Genomic DNA, 14,730 nt, shown 5'->3' on the forward strand with positions numbered 1-14,730 from the left:
TCATCAGGAGCATGCCCAGGCATTGTAGGGAGGTCATACAGGCACATGGAGGCCACACACACTACTGAGCCTCATTTTGACTTGTTTTAAGGACATTACATCAAAGTTGATCAGCCTGTAGTGTGGTTTTCCACTTTAATTTTGAGTGTGACTCCAAATCCAGACCTCCATGGGTTGATAAATTTGATTTCCATTGATCATTTTTGTGTGATTTTGTTGTCAACACAACTATGTAAAGAAAAAAGTATTTAATAAGAATATTTCATTCATTCAGATCTAGGATGTGTTATTTTAGTGTTCCCTTTATTTTTTTGAGCAGTGTATATTCAATCAATCACTGCCCGCACCTGCTCGCCCGTCCAGCATCACTACTCTGGACGGCTCTGACTTAGAATATGTGGACAACTACAAATACCTGGGTGTCTGGTTAGACTGTAAACTCTCCTCCCAGACTCACATTAAGCATCTCCAATCCAAAATGAAATCTAGAATCGGTTTCCTATATCACAACAAAGCATGCTTCACTCATGCTGCCAAACATACCCTCGTAAAACTGACCATCCTACCGATCCTCGACTTCGGTGATGTCATCTATAAAATAGCCTCCAACACTCTACTCAACAAACTGGATGCATTCTATCACAGTGCCATCCGTTTTGTCACCAAAGTACACTACCCACCATTGCGACCTGTACACTCTCGTTGGCTGGCCCTCGCTTCATACTCGTCGCCAAACCCACTGGCTACAGGTTATCTACAAGTCTCTGCCTAGGTAAAGCCCCGCCTTATCTCAGCTCACTGGTCACCATAGCAGCACCCACTCGTAGCACGTGTTCCAGCAGGTATATCTCACTGGTCACCCCCAAAGCCAATTCCTCCTTTGGTCGTCTTTCCTTCCAGTTCTCTGCTGCCCATGACTGGAACGAATTGCAAAAATCTCTGAAGCTGGAGACTCACATCTCCCTCACTATCTTTTAAGCACCAGCTGTCAGAGCAGCTTACAGATCACTGCACCTGTACATAGCCCATCTGTAAATAGCCCATCCAATCTACCAACCTCATCCCCATAGTGTTTTTATTTACTTTTCTGCTCTTTTGCACACCAGTATTTCTACTTGCACATCAATATCTGCTCATCTATCACTCCAGTGTTAATTTGCTCAATTTTAATTACTTCGCTACTATGGCCTATTTATTGCCTTACCTTCTCATGCCATTTTCTCCTTAATAACAGAGTGGTTAGATCTCAGGGCTGGAAAACAATTCCAGGAATCTCTGTCAGCATGTTGTCCAAGAAAGCAATGTTCTTTAACTCTATTGACTCCTGACCTAGGCTTGGCTTCAGCACATCACATGTACGCCCCTGTTTGTGTGGGATCGAATCCCAGTCCCTCTGCTATTCTGGTACACGCTCTCTGTCTGTCTCACTCTCTGTGTCTCTGACCCACTCTTTCCCTCTCTTTCTCTCTGTATTCCTCCCTCCGTTTGACAAAATGCCTTTCTCATTCTGTGCGTTTCAGGACCTGGTGTCTCTCTTTAACTTCCACAACTCCGACAAACTGAGGCACTTTGCCAAGAAGCACTGGGAACGTGATGAAATAAATAAAAGCTGAAATAAATCATTCTCTCTACTATTATTCTGACATTTCACATTCTTAAAATAAAGTGATGATCCTATCTGACCTAAGACAGGGAATTTTTACTAGGATTAAAAGTCAGAAATGGTGAAAGACTGAGTTTAAATGTATTTGGCTAAGGTGTATGTAAACATCAGACTTCAACTGTACCTAGAAGTGCACACTATTCTTTTTTTTATTTTTATGTATCTTGAAGGTAAATGTAATATAGTCAACTATAGTACAACTTCTACTACTACTACTACTACACTTTATATCATCCAATAATACATAATAAAAAACACTCAACATGAAGAATTATTGCAAATATGTTTATTTAAAATATTTATTTTGAAATATAGATTAGGTGCTCTTCCTTTTATAGCAGGAAGTAAAGGGACTGGACAAGGCTTTGCCTATAGCTGAAAACATCCTGGAAATGAGCGAACGCTTCCTTGGTTTCTTCTTGATGGAGCATACACTCTCTGTTCGGCAGGATTCTTGATCATTGACAATTGCTGGAAAATGTCAAATGTAAACATAACATTTTATTTTACTGACCCTAGTTAGTTTGAAGAATTAGTATTGCATTATTATTATTTAAATTGTAATATTCTACATAATTTACAAATGTAGGGCAGCAGGTAGCCTAGCAGTCTCAATCCGCCTATTTAACGCAGAAGTGTTACATAGGCCCCCCCAGGGCTTAGACTATTTAGTGCCAAAATGAAGGGGATAAAAACATGCAAAAAATATATATACATATAAATAAATAAATGTATATATATTCGTCAACTTTCTTATATCTCTCAGATTTAGGACAGACACTTCAGTTCCATGTAGTGAATCTGTTATTCAATGTGTTTGTATGGGCTAATAGAAGTAAGGACGATACAAACCCCTCGGCCTAGACAGGGCTTAGACTCTTGTGGGTTAAAAATCATGATCATTACAAAGGTACAACTCGTGCTGGAGACAATAAAAGGCCACGCTAAAATGTGCAGTTTTGTCACACAACACAATGCCACAGATGTCTCAGAGACAGAGACTGGGAAAAATAGGAGCAAGGAAAAACGCTGGTTGACTAGTTTTGAGGGAGCGTGCATTTGGCATGCTGACTGCAGGAATGTCCACCAGAGCTGTGGCCAGAGAATTTAATGTTTTTTTAGAGAATTTGGCAGTATGTCCAACCGGCCTCACAACCACAGACCACGTATATGGCGTTGTGTTGGCTGTAGGGTTATGGTGTGGGCAGGCATAAGCTACGGACAACAAACACAATTGCATTTTATCAATGCAATTTGAATACACAGGGATACTGTCATGAGATCCTTAGGCCCATTGTCGTGCCATTCATCCGCCGCCATCACCTCATGTTTCAGCATGATAATGCATGGCCCCATGTCGAAAGGCCTGCATACTCACCAGACATGTCACCCATTTAGCATGTTTGTGATGCTCAGGATTGACGTGTACAACAGCGTGTTCCAATTCCAACCAATATTCAACAACTTCGCACAGCTATTGAAGAGGAGTGGGACAACATTCCATAGGTCACAATCAACAGCCTGATCAACTCTATGCAAAGGAGAAGTATCACGCTGCATGAGGCAAATGGTCATCACACCAGATACTGACTGGTTTTCTGATCCACGCCCCTACCTTTTTTTAAGGTATCTGTGATGAACAGATGCATATCTGTATTCCCAGTCATGTGAATTCCATAGATAAGGGCCTAATGAACGTATTTCAGTACACATTTGAGTGTATTGACTTACCTGTTTCACTGATAGCAGGGGTCTGGTTCTGGGAAGGTGTTGGAGTGCAGTGGTTCCTCTTGTTGACCTTCTGAGTACACTGGAAACCAAACAGTCATTTGTACAGTAGGAGAAATTGCACACAAAAGGTATCAGTGTTTACCATCATACTGTACGTAATGAATAAAAATAATCTTTATAATTTGTATTTTGATGACATATGTACCTTTGGGTTGAATCCACAGAGAGCGTTGAATCTTCCTCTCTTCTTTTCCTTTCTACCAGTTGTTGGAAGCCCAGAATTACCTACCTCGTCACTGCCAAGTGCATTGTGTGATGACAACTGAGTCATGGAGGGAGGTGAAGAGCTAGCCTCATTGCATTTAGTTAGCAGTTCCCTAGTTAATGATTTGACCAGGGCATCGTCAAATGCATAATCCGTTGACTTCATTGCAACCTGGAGCATCTTCTCTGACCCAAATTCTTGAAGAAGCCCCTTGTAGACAGCCTTGAAAATCTTTTTGATTTTCAGATTCTGGGGGTAGGCTTGAGTTGGTTCAAGGCCTGAGGTGCCACAGAACTCAGACAGAATCCTCTTTGTGAGAACTCTTGATGTTTCACCAATGTCAGAGGATTCCAGTAATGTGATAGGGGTGATCATTGACAGCAATCTAATAATCAGTAAAAGTACCAAAGAGGTGTAGTCATTGCTAGTGGAGTCAAATGATGCATGTGTATCAGAGTCCATGGCTGATGGAGTTGATGGATGCACAGAGACACTAGACATCTCCAGATCTTTGTTGTCCATCTTGGATTCCACCTCTCCTAAAACTTGAATATCCACAGTTCCACCGTTGTGTGTGCTGCTGCCAGACAGAGAGGGTGTAGGCAATGATTTGGCACTAGACTGACGGCTAGTGGTCATGAGAGCCAGTCTGTCAGAGTCAAGTGTTCCAGCATCAGTTGGGGACAACCCATTGATTATGTTCATCAACTCTGATAATTTTACTGATGAATTTGAGGCCACAGAACAGGTATCCATGACCTGATTGACCATTATATTGGTGAAAAGGCTCTTTGTGTCACAGTAAACCTGTGAGGAACTAATGGAGATGGCAGAAGAGCTCGGGATAAGCTGACTTGTGTCCTGCAGAGAAAAATCAGAGATGATAGTTTGGCAGAAACCGGATCCTTGTGATGGTGGAGGAAGCCAGAAGATAATCTGCTGTAGCAGACGTTTTATTGACTCCTTAGCAAAGGAGTACACAAGGTCAGATGGAAACTCCCTGGATTCTTCAGAAGCATTCAATCCTGTCTTCAGCTTCAAAAGAATAGAGTCAGACACGCTCTTGCCAGCTGGCACAAAAAGAGCCTGGGGGGTGTTGTGACTTTTTATGAGCTCATAAACTTTGTCAGTGAGCTCATGTGAGAAGTTCTGAAGACCGTCCCTGGGGCTGAGTCTCGCAAGTCTTCTTGTAAAAGAAGTGACATCATCTGCAGTGGCTATGTGTTCCGTATCTTCTCTTGGAATTACCTCCATAACAGTGTCAACTATGGCAGAGATGGTTTGCCTTGTGTAATTTGTTGACCCTTGTGAATGAGTTGAGGAGTCACTCATATCAATGACCGAACTCCTAATGATAGGACAATAGCTTTCAACAGGCCACTCATTGGGGACTGGAGTGCCTGGAAGAGAATTTGTAAAATCACTCTGGGACCCTCTGGTCATGGCAGAGGTGATGGACAGGGAGGACTTTGAGGAGGATGGCCGGTGTATCTCGTGTCCATCAGTTCTCACCATGTCAACATCCTCCAACATGGAGCCCACGATGGAACGAGTCAAGAGGCCCTTCTCTGAGGTGCTCATCCTCTCTGACATAGACACTCTCCTCTGGATTGTCATCAGAGTCTGACTAATTAAGGCTTTGGAATAATTTACCATGCTGGTCTGGCTGCCCTCATGTTCACTGTCAGTCATTTGTGTAGAAGTAGCTGTTCTGCATATGGATTCGGCATGTTTGGGGGCCTCAACCACATTGTCTAGGAGGACCAGTTGTTGCTGGGCAAAAAAGTCCTTGACCTTGGTGAACACATTGTTGAACAGGTTAACAGTGCCTGGCCAAATTATATTTCCTTTCACATTGGCCCCGTTGTGAACACTGACAGGAAGGGTTGAAGCTGACAGGGATCTCTCTAACTGGCCAGACACTGAAGCATCAGACATTTTAGTCATCTGGGTGAAGCTATTAAGGTCTTTTGTGATGCTTATGACGATGTTGGATGCTGCAGAATTGGTGTGCAGAGAAGAGGTGAATAAAGATGGAGTTCCACTCTTCTGAAGGATTTTGACATCTCTATCATCACCATCATTACTGGACTCTGCACAAATGTCTGCACTTCTACCATCAAGGCTGGTATTTACAATGCCAATCAACCCTGATCGAAGGATCCCACCAGCCATATGTGAGGCTTTAGTTTGAAACTCCTCAGTACATAGTTTGTCAAAGGCTGTGGGTTTAAGACTTCTAGCGGATGCTTCCTCTTCATCATTGTTGATCTCACCATGCATATTGTCCTGTGTATTGACAACATAGTCATCAACAGATAAATATGATTTGGAGGCGGCAAGGACGTCAATCTGAGAAACAACGGCATCCAAAAGCTTGGACAGGTCTTCTGTATCTCCTTTTAGGCTAGAGAGGCATTCCTCCATGGATTCCTCAGAGTGATACACAGTGAGGATCTGACTAATGACCTCCTTGGTACAGGTTTGAAGGTCCGCTTGGATTTCAAGAGAATCACTATTACAAGTCACCTGAGAATCTAAACTTTCACTGGGAGCCTGTTTGAGAGTCTCGTCATGTATTGGTGTAACACCCTCGATGACCTTCACAGAGTCTTGGCAGGGAGTGAAAAACCGCCTCAGCATTTCTCGAAATCTATGATATATAATACGAGCAGCAGAAAGGGTGCTCACTTTTGAAATTCTTAGAATTTCAGATTCATGTGCCTGCATGGACTGAACAATAGTCTCCACATCTGTTACAAAGGTGTCCAGTAATTTAGATGCTTCAGAGTCTCCCAGTAAGCTGGTTGTAAAGGGGTTGACAGATCTCAGAGCTTCACTCACTGCCTTTCTAGCCTTTGTCTGGAAAGACAAACTGGAGAGTTTCGTCATATTTATAACTGGAAGACTCTGGGTAGATTCACTGTTGGTGGTGCTGTCCTGCAGACCAAGTGGAAAAGTGAGATCGGAGAGACATTGTTCACTGTCTAACAACTCAGATGGTGAGGCGGAACAAGAACTGGTGAAATCATTCAAGTCAGACATGATGCCATCCACAAATAGATTGGCCTCTAGAGACTCTTCAGAATCACACTCTCCAACAGAAGATGAGAACTTCTCCATCACCTCAGTCTTATACAAGACTAGAACCTGGCTGGCAATCGCTTTTGTGGTGTCAAGGAGGACTTGGTCTTGCAAATACTTTTTGAGAGCCAAGAGAGGTTTTTGGGTCTCACTTTGTCCTTTTTGTTCATTCATGGATGAGGGGGTTATTAAAAGTGGTTTACAAGAAAAGGAGTCCGATGTGTCAGCTTCACCATTACTGGAATGACCGACGTCCAGGCACAAAGTTGGAACCATTGTGAAAGAATCTCTTGTGCTCTCCACAAATGTACTTGAGAGATCCCCTTTTTCTGGACAGGTAAGAAGCCTCTTCAGCGTATTTTTCATGTTGTAGTAACAACCAACAGTGTAAGACCAGATCTTACTCTGATGGTTTTCAAGAAGGATCTGCTCACTCTGTGCAGGAGAGCAGGATGACCTGATAGACTGGGTAAGATTGTCCATGTCTGAAACAAAGGTACTTACCAACTCAGAGGCCTCAGGGTCGATCATAAGGTCTCCAATCTCACCTATCCTAGGAGTTGGACTAGATGATGTAGTGCCAGAACAACATGATCTACAACCCCAGAATCTTTTAACAATCTCCCGGATCGATTCAGTGGCCTTGGTCTGAAACTCCTCAGTGAGTAGTCTGTCCATACTTTGTGTTGACAGACGAAGACTAGATTTGGCACCTTTGATATTGAGGTTGCTCTCTCCTTGTTTTAGCATCTCCTCAGAACTTTTACAAGATTCAAGCATCTTCATATGGTCAGCAACAACACAAAGCAGTTCCCTCCTGTCGGGATCATTTTCCTCCTTATTGCTGAAGTTCAAAACAGTGCCACTGAGGGCTGTCATGACCTGTCCTGTTAAATGTGTCATATCCACCTCAACACCATCCTCTCTGAGAACAACACTATGCTCAACACTCTTCCCATTAATGTACATCTGAAGTATGTTGGAAACGCCAGACACCATCTCCTCAACCACCTTGGTGCTGGAGACACCACCACTGGCAAAAATGACAGGGGATATTCGCCCAGAGATGGGAGTTTGGATGGCCACAGAGATTATGGAATTGACCTTCTTTGACACTTCTCCAACAATAACCCGGGATAGACTTTGAGTGTCTACCTGGCCCTCTCTTTGGATACAGAGGACATTGTTCAGCGACTCTTTGAAGGAATCCTGGACACTAGTGAGGAGACTGTCCTCAGTGATCCCAAAAAAGTCACTGAGTGGCTCAGATGATATAGACTCACCATCTCCCTGAGTATTTGGCAACACTGTCTGAGACCTTTGAGAATACAAAGCAAACAATACAGCATTCCATATTCAATAATAGACACTGTAGTCACATTAATGCATAATTCAGTAATCAGTTAAACTGGTCATTAAGAGTAAACTGTTATACAGATAACAAAACATATTTTCACAAAATGGGTCATGTGTAGTTAGGTGAAACCGGTTTCTTTAGGAATGACTGAACATACCCATTACGAGAGGAGCTTGATTTGGCCGTGCAAGACCTTGAGGATTTGCTGCTGCCTCTCGTTCGAACCTTCAGGTTTGTGCTAGAAGATCTCTCTGATTCTGTTAGAGACTTGCCGGATACTGGAGACACATGGCTGTATATCCGTACAAAACGGAAAATTGCAGGGATGATGACCTCCAGGATGGCCTCAGATACAAACCGCACAATCTCCAGGCACATCTCTGCAAGCAATGCCCTCATCACCTGTAAGACCGAAACAGTGTAGGTAGATTACTCATAGCCGGGCTCTGAAACCAAGCTCCTCAAAGAGATACCAACAATCTCACATATGTTCATGAGAATCATGAAAGTGGCATACATTGGAAAGCAGGAAAAGCAGTAGGCTACTAAAAATCTATTTTAATGTAACTGTTTGTGATAATGTGGATGATACTGTAGATAGATAAAAGGCTTGTATCTAATTTTCTTGAAACATCTATTAATATATCTATGAATAATTTTCAAGGTTAAGGGACTTACAGGGTCCATCCTGCCAATGCTTAACTGCCTCCATTGCCTATAGGAAATAATTAGATGTTTTTAGTACCAAAAAGCACACCAACACACATACAATTTATAAAATCCTCCAGATGAGATTGCATTCAAATACTACAATAGAAGTTTGGACATACTCCTCAGTAAGTTTTTCCAGAAACCGGATGATAATCGGGCTGAAAGCATCCGGATTGATTGGCGGGAGGCCAAGAGCCCTGGTCTGACAGGCCCTGGAGACACACTCATTTAGGATCTTTTCATTAGATTGTCCCTGGTGAGATGTCCCCTGAACTGCCATCCCAGAGGATTCCACAGATGTAGAGGGACCTGTGTCCAAAGCAGCATTCACCAAGGTAAAGAAATCAGAAAACATGTAACCTTGTGAGGCAAGTATGTATTAGCCAACTTTGTGTACTTTGTGAAGTTAAGTACCCAGGAAAGGATAACATGTGCACTCTGCTATTAGTCCTCTGCTCAATAGATGTCCATACTAAATCACCTTTACATGTAAAAGGATTACATTCAGTGAAATTTGAGTTCAATTTATGACCTGCATCTGTATCAGTGATCTGCTCCGCTTTGTTTCTCTTGGTCCTCTTGGTCTAAAAAAGACAATACAGTCAATGATATACACGCAGATACTGTATGAAGCCATTCCAATACAGCCCTTTGAGTAGAGCAAGGGTAAGACTGATTGTAGGGCTGTCCCCGACAACAAAAAAAAAATTGTCAGCCGAGAGTCATCCTGTTCTAATGTTAAAATGTATTTTTCCATATCAGACACACCCTATGTGTTTGAATACAATCAACTACATAGGCACTGAGCTTGTCTGATGCTTTAAGCACACTGTTTGATTAAATAATTAAGACACACAAATGACTAAAGAAAGAGCCCGATGATGACACTGTATTAAAATAAAGGATGTGGATGTGAAAAATAAACGCCAAACGGGTGAATGTTTACTGGTTGCTTAGGAGGGAAAGGGGAAGTCAGATCTGTGGAAGACATTTGACTTAGTTGTGGAAACTACTGGAGATCAAGAAAAAGGAGGGTATAGGAGCAAGCTTTGCGTGAGTATTATGTGTGCCAAACAGTTGCTGTTAGATTACAATATTGTTTTTTCTGACCATTTGGAACAGTGTAAACAACACTAAATAAATTCTAAGCAATACCAGTCTGTTCTAACAACAAAACATTGTAAATCCTTTATTACAGCATAGCAAAGATTAAAAACAGCCGAATCTGTGAAATTGCTTAATTCAACATTTTGCCGGTGCATGAGGCTTGGTGCTCACAGAATCAGTAGGCTATTAAACAAATATTCAAACAGGCAACATAAGCTATATCTGTCTCATTTCTGTATATATGTATACAGTACCAGCCAAAAGTTTGGACACACCTACTCATTCAAGGGTCTTTCTTTATTTTTACTATTTCTACATTGTAGATTAGTAGTGAAGACGTCAAAACTATGAAATAACACATATGGAATCACGTAGGTACCAAAAAAGTGTTAAACAAATCAGAATATATTTTATATTTGAGATTCTTCAAAGTAGCCATCCTTTGCCTTGATGGCAGCTTTGAAGAATCTCAAATAGAAAATATGTGTTATTTCATAGTGTTGATGTCTTCACTACTTTTCTACAATGTAGAAAATAGTAAAAATAAAGAAAAATCCTTGTGACTGGTAATATACATATGGATGATTTACAAAGCCAGGCACATTTAACAATTAGGCTATTGACCTAATTAAATTGGGATTTCCTCTCCTCAATTTTCTTAAGACAATTAGGCTAAGGCAAGGGCTGTTCCCCCATCTCTGCTGCTGCTGCTGCCTCTGCAGCATTGTTCTCAATCCCAATATGCTGGTTAACTTTGCTACTGTATTATGCACATAGCAACATAGGGAAGGGCGCCAATTCTACGCGCACTGAAGATTATGTTTCAGAACCACTGACAGTGACCGTACCCAACGCGGGAAAAAGCGCATTCGTTATAAAATAATATTTGATTTATCAGTGTTGCACCATTATTTGTACATAATATAACCATATACAATTTCAGTATCACTTAGCGTGATGGACTGTGCCATCCCTGTGGCCTCGGCAATAAATTAGTCAAAAAAAACATGACCTATGCGAATCAGACAGGTGTCCATGTGCACCATGAAGAAAAAAAACTTTTGCGACTGCTCGACTTAAGAATTCCCAGTCAACCAACAGCCTATCGAACAAACTAGCGACCAGTCGACCAAATGGGGTCAGCCCTAGATTTACTATTTGGAGATAAAAGGGTATTGTATGGGCAATTTACCTTCCTCAGAACAACATGCTGTAGGGGCAGGTTATAGACATGAAAGATATCACAAATATCCACATCTCTGCTCAATCTATTCCCTTACCTTGACTTTATTTCTCTTCACAGCATTCTGCTCCATCTGAGGCAGGGGATCCTTCTTCACCTCTTCCTCATCTTCATCATTCTTATTATCAACAACATCTCTCTCAGCTGCATCAGTATCAGTGCTCTGTTCAACTGTGGACCTGTTGGCACTGGTCCTCCTCTTGGTCTAAAAAGACAATACAGTCAATAACATACTGTATGTTGCCGTGGCTATACAGGCCTTTTGAGAAGAACTACAGTAAACGATTATTGATTGAATATTAAGAGATCTAAGTCTGTTGTAAGGACAATTTACCCTCCAACCTCACAACAACATGTTGTATGGCATATTGGACAGGTTTAGAGTGTGGACAAATAAGACCCCAGATTTCCCTTTCTCTCCTCAATCTTTTCTCTCACCTTAACTTTTCTCCTTGTCACAGCCTTCAGCTCAATCTGAGGCAGGTGATCCTTCACTTCACTATCTTCTGGATAGTTTAAACCCAGCATATCATTCTTCATTTTCTGGACTTGACCTTCCAAACTTTGAAGATCATGTGGAACATCTTCGTTTAAACTCTGATTGGAACAAATTAGACCATTCTTTAAATGCTCATGGATATGGCCAATATACCACAGCTAAGAGCTGTTCTTATACATGACACAAACGCAGAGTTATTATAAACTGCTTACCAACTTAATTAGAATAGTAAAAATAAGTGTTTTGTCATACCCGTGGTATACGCTCTGATATACCACAGCTTTCTGCCAATCAGCATTCAGGGCTCGAACCACCCAGTTTATAATGGCCAATATACTATGGCTAAGCGTTGTTCTTAGGCAAAACTGCTTGGATACAGCCCTTAGCAGTAGGATATTGGCCATATACCACAAACACTGAGGTGCCATATTGCTAATAAAAACTGGTTACCAACATAAATAAAACAGTAACAAGTATTTTTGCATCATACCCGTGGTATATTGTCATATATACATACACATGGCTGAAATGCTGTTTCAGCAAATAAGCATCCAGGACCCAAACTGCCTGGTTTATAATTACGCAATAAGGCACTATTGTGTGCTATATGGCCATTTTACCACGGCTAAGGGCTGTTCTGAAGCAAGCCGAAACGCAAAGTGCCTGGATACAGCCCTTAGCCATGGTAAATTCATTTTTGCTAACGGTTGTATTCATTTTGGGATCTATCGCATGGCTAATGAGAATTTAGCTATCTGAGAGAGCCATATGAGTGAGAGGTGCTTTCCGTCTCTCTTCTGGATGATAAACAGGCAGTGGCTCCGGTGGAGAAGGGAATTATAATTATTATATTCAGCTCAAGGACACAATGGACACTGGCCGCAAAAAGCATGGATTTTTTTAGGGGGCATTATGGTCACTCAAAGGGGATGTCGCTGGGTAATTTGAGTTATTATCAAGTGCTTGTCAAATTGTGAATAATAGTGTGCAGCCTGAGCAAAAAAAATTAAGCAGAGCTCATGCCTTTCATGCGACTTTTTTCAAATCATAATATCAGTCACATCATACAGCCTTAGAATGTATTTAAAATCCAAATGGATTGCCCAACGTTTGTATCACAACTAAAGTTACATAAATAACTCTAAATTAAGCATAAAGGAGTACATATTTCTTTGTTAACTGCTAAACACAGAATAGCCACATATGCGCACTCCCTCAAATCGTTTGGAGAAAACATTTTATTTTATTCAGCAATGTTCAATTGTATTCTTCATACTATAAAATAATATAAAATAATGCCATGGAATTCTAACCAAATCTTGTCTGCTAAATGAACTAGTGTAGCCATATGGCATAGCCAGATCAGGCTCTAACATAAGGACAAGTCAGAGTATGTTATTCTGTTCTTCTGAAATAGACTACATTTTAGACTGGATTTATTGTGATGGTGTAGGCTATGTTACATGGATTTATTAGACTTTTTAATATGTAGATGTTCCAAAGGTCTGCATCAGTGGTTTGTAGGCTATGAGTGGAAGCAAGGAGATACAAAATGTGTTTATGTTAATTAACGGTCAGTTACTGTGAGACCGGCAGTTATTTGCTTGACAATCACCAGCTGACAAAATTTCATGACCGCCACAGCCCTAGGCATGGGTCCTCAAATCCTCAAAAAGTTTTACAGTTGTACAATTAGGAGGAGCATCTTGACTGGCTGCATCACTGCTTGGTATGGTAAAAGCATTGCCCACGATTGCATGGCACAACAGAGGTTGGTGCGGACAGCCTAGTAAATCAGCCCAACCAACGCATCACCGGGGGCAAGCTACCTGCACTCCAGGACACCTACAGCACCCGATGTCACAGGAAAGCCAAAAATATAATCAAGGGCAACAACCACCCGAGCACACTGCCTGTTCACCCCGCTATCATCCAGAAGAGAGGCGGAAAAACAGCTTCTATCTCATGGCCATCAGACTGTTAAATTGCCATCACTGGCGCCTTAGAGGCTGCTGCCCTATATACAGATACTTGAAATCACTGGCCACTTTAACAATGGAACACTATTCACTTTAATAATGTTTACATATTGTAACGACCCTGGGTTTATAAGCGCAGATATCGAATGTGCCACTTGAGCATGCTTTTGGGGCACAGTCGATAGCACGCTGGACTTCGGGCTAGAAGGTTGAGGGTTCGAGACCTGCTCCCTGACTGTTTACTTACATATTTTGCATTACTCATCTCATATGTATTTACTGTATCCTTCCCATTCTACTGTATCTTAGTCTATGCTTCTCTGACATTGCTCATCCAAATATGTATATATTATGAATTCCATTCCTTTACTTTAGATTGTGTGTATTGTTAGATATTACTTGTTAGATATTACTGCACTGTTGGAGCTAGACACGTTATGGAGTCACCTATTATTATTATAATTTAGGTAAAAACTCGCCTACGGCTGTTATCTTTGCAAGGCTCATATTTTATGTATAACAAGTCCCATAGGTTATTATAATGCATATATTTGTTTACAATATTAAAAATTATAATATTAGCGGCACATTAACGTTAGCCCACACCGCCACCCAGCTGCCACTACTTACGGCACCCTTATCGATATGTCCTGTATACCCTGTGGTTCCTGCCGCAGCATTTAAAAAAAGACGGAACAGCGGTTCCTGCACCACTGCACAGGGCTTCTCTGTTAGCAATTCATAGGCTTACCTTATTATCCTCCATGGTTAAAGTCTATGCCTGGAGCCTGTGTTCCCATCATGTAAAACTTTACCAAGTGATTACCAAAGATATAAGCTATCGCATTTTATACGGTAACACAGGCAACGTCATAATGTGAATGAACTTTTACGTAATAAAACAACTTCAGGGATGATCTGTCAATCAATGCGATCAGCGACGCAATACTGGATCCCCATACCACTAAAAAGACCACTCGAAACAATAAATACTGGTGTATTAGCTACGTTTCTGTTTTTTTGTATAATAATGTGATGAGACAAATAAATAAGTAAACAACAGCCGACAACAATGATGAACAATACATAAC

At 41.3% G+C, this 14,730-nt stretch overlaps 1 protein-coding gene across 2 annotated transcripts; it reads right to left on the bottom strand.

Annotated features, from left to right (window-relative positions):
• Positions 1-1,935: 1,935 nt before the first annotated feature.
• Positions 1,936-14,700, bottom strand: LOC110501550. Of its 2 annotated transcripts, XM_021579205.2 has the most exons (10): positions 14,391-14,700; positions 11,600-11,758; positions 11,199-11,366; positions 9,344-9,395; positions 8,931-9,120; positions 8,779-8,815; positions 8,258-8,502; positions 3,600-8,061; positions 3,395-3,473; positions 1,936-2,134 (listed from the first exon to the last, which is right to left on the bottom strand). In XM_021579205.2, the coding sequence occupies exons 1-10, from the start codon at positions 14,403-14,405 to the stop codon at positions 1,980-1,982; spliced, it is 5,562 nt and encodes a 1,853-aa protein (XP_021434880.2). In that variant the 5' UTR covers positions 14,406-14,700; the 3' UTR covers positions 1,936-1,979. The 2 variants fall into 2 exon arrangements, with proteins under 2 accessions (XP_021434880.2, XP_021434881.2); XM_021579206.2 differs by lacking the exons at positions 8,779-8,815; positions 9,344-9,395; positions 11,199-11,366; positions 11,600-11,758; positions 14,391-14,700 and having other exon boundaries at positions 8,931-8,972.
• Positions 14,701-14,730: the final 30 nt, after the last annotated feature.

Source organism: Oncorhynchus mykiss, chromosome 22 (assembly GCF_013265735.2).
Source record: "Oncorhynchus mykiss isolate Arlee chromosome 22, USDA_OmykA_1.1, whole genome shotgun sequence".
NCBI classification, from domain to species: domain Eukaryota; kingdom Metazoa; phylum Chordata; class Actinopteri; order Salmoniformes; family Salmonidae; genus Oncorhynchus; species Oncorhynchus mykiss.